Source organism: Spermophilus citellus, assembly GCF_964194105.1.
Source record: "Spermophilus citellus genome assembly, chromosome: 4".
Lineage (NCBI taxonomy): Eukaryota > Metazoa > Chordata > Mammalia > Rodentia > Sciuridae > Spermophilus > Spermophilus citellus.
The window spans coordinates 124,245,015-124,251,014 of record NC_138185.1 but is presented as its reverse complement, the minus strand read 5'-3'; the positions used below and the strand labels follow the sequence as shown (position 1 = coordinate 124,251,014).

Below are 6,000 nucleotides of genomic sequence, written 5' to 3'. Positions count from 1 at the left end.
GAAAAATAATACAGTAATACCATGAACCAGCAAAAACCCAAAACATGTGTCTTAGAGATACACTTGGACATGTATTTACCAACAAGTAACCATCAATAAACTGGAAACAACAGTAATATCTACTAAAAAGGGTTAATACATGAATTATGGTATTATAAAATATGCAGATGATGAAAAATTCTGCATTGGTGAAAATGTTTCATCATGGATTAATCTCACAAATACTACACTAAGCAAAACAGCATGTCACGGGAAAGCATTCAGAGAGACACAATTTTTATAAAGTAAAAAATTTGCAAAAGGAAACAAAATATTTTAAAAAGAAATAATTAATTCTAGACAGTGACTACTACTTATAGGGAAGGAAAAGGAGATGCTACTGGGGAAAGGTGAAGGGAGGGCTTCAAATTGAAATGTTCTAGTTCCTCAATAGAGGAGTGAGACATTTGTCTTATTACTAAAAATAAAAGATTTACATCATATATACTCTTCTGTATATAATACTTAATGATTTAAAAAAGCAAAACACCAATACTAAATTTCATTTGGTCCCATCTGGAGGAAACACAGGCCTGTACAAAGGGTGAAAAAAAAGAAAAATATTTTCCTATTCTGTCTAAAAAGCAAAAACACAAATGGAAAATAAAATGTTCTACAACTGACCTTATCTGATATCTAAACCATAAACATGCATTACTCCACTTTAAATATCAGATTACCAATCAGTGATTGATACTGAGAGTGGGTCATTGTTGTGATTGACCTGACCATAGATTTAGAAGCTTTTGGAGCTTTTTTGAATTTGTGGGAAGAAAAAGTTTTAGATGGTTGTAAGCAAAGCCTAATGGGCAATTTTGGTGGAAGCTCGAAAGACCAGAAAGCTGACAGGACTATGAACTGTAAAGACTGGGTTCATGGGATTTCAGAGGAAAACAAGACTCCATTGGACTAGAGGCCATTCATGTTATGTTCTGACTAGGAAGTCATCTACATTTTGTCCATGTCTTGACTATTTCTATGAGGCTGAATTTAAAGGTGATGGATCAATTAATATGGTGGAGAAACTGTTAAGGCAGCACAGCCTTCAGCAGGTGACATGGGTATTGCTGAAGGCTTTTAGCCAAGTTTATTATAATAATCAGCAGCACAAAGAAGAGCAGAAAGATTAGAAAAACCTGGACTTGAAAAGTGGGCATAAAACGGGAAGTGGTAGAAGTAGTGGTTGTTAAAAACATAATAGTCACTTAAGAGATACTGTGAAATACTTTACCCTGAAATTAGGAAAGATGGGTTGAGGGCATGTCAGGAATTGGCAAGACCACAGCTATCCCAGGCTCAAGGGTGTAAAAGTAAAAATTCCTTTGAGCAGAGACCAGTGGGGCACCCTGCTTTCATAGGGGAAACTAGGAAGTTGTTTCACCATGCTCAGTCACCCGCACACTCAGGGTCTGCTACAGCCATGGTCGCTGGAGGCATGGCTACTGCTTGAGATGGTGGCAGGTCTTGGTGGCAACCATGTGATGGTTCTGCTCATGCTTATGCGGGGTGGTGCTGGTTCTGCAGAATGCAGGGTGAGGGTGAGGTTAGGGGGTCATAGAGGCTTCCACTGGTATTTCAAAGGAAGATCTGAGAGGCCAGGCAAAGTGAAGCAGGGTTGGAGTCCTGGTGGGCTTTTGCTGAGAGGGCAATGAAAAAGTGAGAAGGAAGCCAAAACTGCAAGTGAACCCGAGATGCCAGTAATGTGGGACATCTGCTGAGGAAAACTGCAGGAATTGAGCAGAAACAAGCCAAAATAGAGGCCATTTGGGCTACAACCAGAAAAGGGTTGAGCTATGTAAGCCCTCTGGAAAGAACATCATGATGCCATATGGCCCAGATGCTGAACCTGGAGCTTCTTTACTCAGCTGGATTTCAGTCTTGCCTTGATCCCATCCCTTCTTTCTATGCTCCCATTTCTCCATTTTGGAATGAAAATGTTTAGTTTGTGCCTTTATATATTGCTTTTGATTTTTATAGGGATTTAAGCTAAGAGTTTGCCTTAAGTCTCAGAGGACACTTTGGACTTGGACTTTGGGGAAATGGTAAAACTATTAGATTCTAGAAATGCTTGAAAATGGACTAAATGTATTTTCATTGTGTGATGAGCAGGACTTTGCGGGGCGCCAGGGGTGGATTGTTATGATTTAGATATAAGGTGTCCCCAAAAATCTCGTGTGTGAGAAAATGCAGGAAAGTTTAGAGTGATTGGGTTATGAGAGCCTTGACCTAATCACAGTTAATCCCCTGATAGGGATTAACTGAGTGGTAGGTTAATCCCCTGATAGGGATTAAACTACCCTAGGCAGGTAGAGTGTGGCTGGAGGAGTAGGTCCCTGGGAGCATGACTTTGGTATATATTTTGTCCTTGTTAAGCAGAGCTCTTTCTGCTTCCTGGTGCCATGTTCCCAGCTGTTTTCCTCTGCCATACAGTTCCACCATGATGTCCTGCCTCATCCAGATCCTAGCAATGGAGTGAGCCACCTATAGACCGAGACCTGAGACCTCTGAACCATGAGCCCCAAATATACTTTTACTCCTCTAAAATTGTTCTTGTCAAGTCTTTTGGTTCAAGTAATGAAAAAGCTGACTAAAACAGTGATGAAGAGTCTCCTTTGGCAGCAAAAAAAAAAAAAAAAAAAAAGTACCCTTGCTCATTATGACCTTAAGATTTCAATGACAATATCTTTAGTTCCTAGTACAATGATCATTTTTTTTAATATTTATTTTTTAGTATTCGGCGGACACAACATCTTTGTTTGTATGTGGTGCTGAGGATCGAACCCAGGCCACATGCATGCCAGGCGAGCGCACTACCGCTTGAGCCACATCTCCAGCCCCCCAATGATCATTTTTTGAAGGAAAAAGAAACACACTGTCTAACCCCCCAAAAATATTCTTTTTAAAAATCCAGTTTGTTAAAAAAATGAATAAAATTGTTTAATTGCCTTTTCAGAGCTTGTGTTTAATAACTGATAAACTTTGAACACTTAACACTGTTTTTACACTTACTTGTTCAAATCTTATAGGTGTGAAATATAAATAAAATGTTAAAAAGAAGGTTTGAAAAAGGACCCTGTGGACAGAAAATTAGGGTAGGACTTCGAGATGGTCTTTAGGAAACCAGGAATCAAAACTATCATGTTACAAAATAAAATCTCAACTGAAGTACACTCTTGCTTCACACTTCACATAAGTTCAGTAGGACTTACCAGTCGGTTTTCATCAAACACTTCAAAAAGAAGACGGTGCTGCTGAGGATGCACCTATGAAAGAAAAGCACAGTCTTTAAAAACAAAAGAGCATCAACCCACAGATACTAAGAACGAAATATTTTTCCATTTACTAATTCCTGTTAGTTATGACATATTTTAAATTATATAAAATACTTGGGGATTGGAGCTATGGCTCAGAGGTAGAGCACTTGCCTAGCATGTGTGAGGCCCTGGGTTCGATCCTCAGCACCACACATAAATAAATAAAAAAGATCCACTCACAACTTAAAAACCAAAACAAAACAAAAACTTGGTACAAAAGCAGGCCTGTCACAGGTCACTCATTTTCTTATAATTTCACTGTAACAACAAAGTAGATTTGGTTGTTTAGTTCTCAGATTTTTCTAAAATAGAATGAAAGACAAGAAAACTTCAAAAGATTATTTAAATGTTTATAAAAAACTTTAAAATGTACACTAGATTTTAACATCTGATGATCAGTTTTACCTACTCACTTTCTGTTTACCAATGCAGACATACCCAAATTGGAAATGGATTTTATGGAAACCACTGTTTTAGTACTGACTTAATAAAACCATTTGTTATTTCTATGATAGTACATAAAAAGCCAAAAGTACACACTGAGTTCTCACTCTTTAGATTTTGTAGCATATGCAGAATAAATTACTTGCAGTATTTTTCAAAGCCCATGCCTTTCATGTCTGCTGAAATGTTTCAATATCAAGTTAAAAGTCTACTTAGTCGGGGGAGGGATTGGGATGAGGAATGGGAGAAAGGGAGGGGGGATGGGAATGGGAAAGACAGTAGAATGAATAGGACATAACTTTCTAATTTCATATATGAATACACGACCAGTATAACTCCACATCATATACAACCACAAGAATGAAGTTATACTCCATGTATGTACAATATGTCAAAATACATTCTACTGTCATGTATAACTAAAAAGAACAAATTAAAAAAGCCTACTTATTATCAAACACACAGAACATCTTGAATACATTTTCAAACACCAGAGATTACAATGCTGTATAAAAATACATTCAGGTTGGCTTTCTTCCCACAATAAATGTCTTAAATTGAATACGGCAATATTTTTAACACTTTGTTATACGCATCAAAAACATTGACAGCCCATAGGAAAAAAAAAATCTTACATGTGGGACAAGGATAACTAGATATTTAATTCAATGTCTACCCTCCCTTCCTTCTTAGAATGTAGTCCTAATTTTGCCCAGGCTCACCACAATGCACACCTCCTGTGGGTACAATTTCCTCCTCCTCCTCCTTTTTTTTTTTTTTTTTTGCAATACCAGGGGTCAAACCCAGAACCTTGCACATTAGGCAAGCACTCTGCCAGCCACCTGGCTTTATTCTCAGCCCTTAAATTTTTTTTTTTTTTTTTTTTTTAATCTAGAGACAGGCCTCAAACTTGTGATCCTCCTCCTGCTTTGGCTTCCAAAGTAGCTGGTATTATAGGCATGTTCCACAAGATCCAGCAGCTTTTGTAATCAGAGTGTAACATATATTCAATAAAGCATAAAAATATACTAATCTGAACTACACAACTTGATAACTATGTTCTCATTACCCAGATCAAGATGCAGAATAATCTATCCTACATATTGCTCTCGCTGTGGATAATGGTGTCCTCTGGAATTGTTCAAGATGAAGATCTGAATATGTCTACTTAAAAACACATCACTGGGACTGGGATGTAGCTCAGTGGTGGAGTGCTTGCCTAGCATGTGTAAGGCGTTCCATCCTTAGCACCACGTAAAAATAAATAAATAAATAAATATTTTTGGGAAAAATTAACAAAACAAAACAAAACCACATCCCTTGTATCTATGGGTGATCAATGAAGCCAGCCTGGTGCTGGGTGTCCCAAGGTGGGAATTCTGAGAATACTCTACAAAGAGGGCTGATGTAGGTGGGAGAAATGTCCCTTGGCCTGCTAAGCACCTGGTTAGAATAGCTGGCACTCCTCCAGCCATACTGTAACCATGGAGCAACTGAGGACAGAGGACCTAATCAAGGAGTAGAAAAATGGTATAAAACAATAGTCTTTTCAAAAAGGTAGAACTTTTGAGGAGGAGATGAAACTGAGCTGGAACTTGAAAGATGGGAAGAATTTAAGTAAATAAACGTAGCAAATATTCACAGCCAGGAAGTCACGTGAGGAAAGAAGGCTTAGGGACAGAATGAGCATGCTCAAAGAAGGTCAGACTGAAAAGATACTTTGGTAATAATAAATAGTGGCAAGAAAAATTTGGTTAGAGTAGAGTCAGAGTAAGGGCACTGAAACCCAGAAAAGGAGTTAAGATTTGATTAATAAGGGGAAAAGTAGATTTTGAAGGAGAAGTGACGTGATTTAAGTGATGCATTAATATTCTGTCAGTGGTAAACTGAATGTGTTTGTTTATGTTTGTGGGTATCTATGCCTCCTATGCTGACCTCTAATTTGCCATCCTCCTGCGTCAACCTTCTAAGCAGCTGGGAACACAGGTACATACCACCATGGTTACATTTTAAATAAATATATAAGTGCCTATACAACAGCCTTGATTTTGTATCCTGGGCCCAAACTTAAAATACTTATTATTTGGCCTTGTAAAAAAAAGTTTGCTGACCCCTGTCGTAAGACACTCATTGTATGTATCTATTACTCTCCCACATATTTAAAATGGTACTTGTTAAAGACCCTTCACAGAAGATATGAGAA

General features: G+C 37.9%; 1 protein-coding gene and 1 long non-coding RNA gene across 3 annotated transcripts in view; one reads left to right on the top strand and one right to left on the bottom strand.

Moving 5' to 3' along the window:
• Positions 1-2,981, top strand: part of LOC308646864 — a 9,318-nt gene extending 6,337 nt beyond the window's left edge. The window contains exon 3 of the long non-coding RNA XR_014021502.1: positions 2,771-2,981. This is a non-coding gene — a long non-coding RNA (uncharacterized lncRNA). The remainder of the gene's footprint in view (positions 1-2,770) is intronic.
• The window catches only part of NEDD4 (NEDD4 E3 ubiquitin protein ligase), a 131,347-nt gene that overhangs the window by 78,635 nt on the left and 46,712 nt on the right, over positions 1-6,000 (bottom strand). For both annotated transcript variants that reach the window (XM_081290320.1, XM_081290321.1), the window contains one exon: positions 3,249-3,302. In XM_081290320.1, the coding sequence (XP_081146446.1) occupies positions 3,249-3,302 (54 nt within the window). The remainder of the gene's footprint in view (positions 1-3,248; positions 3,303-6,000) is intronic.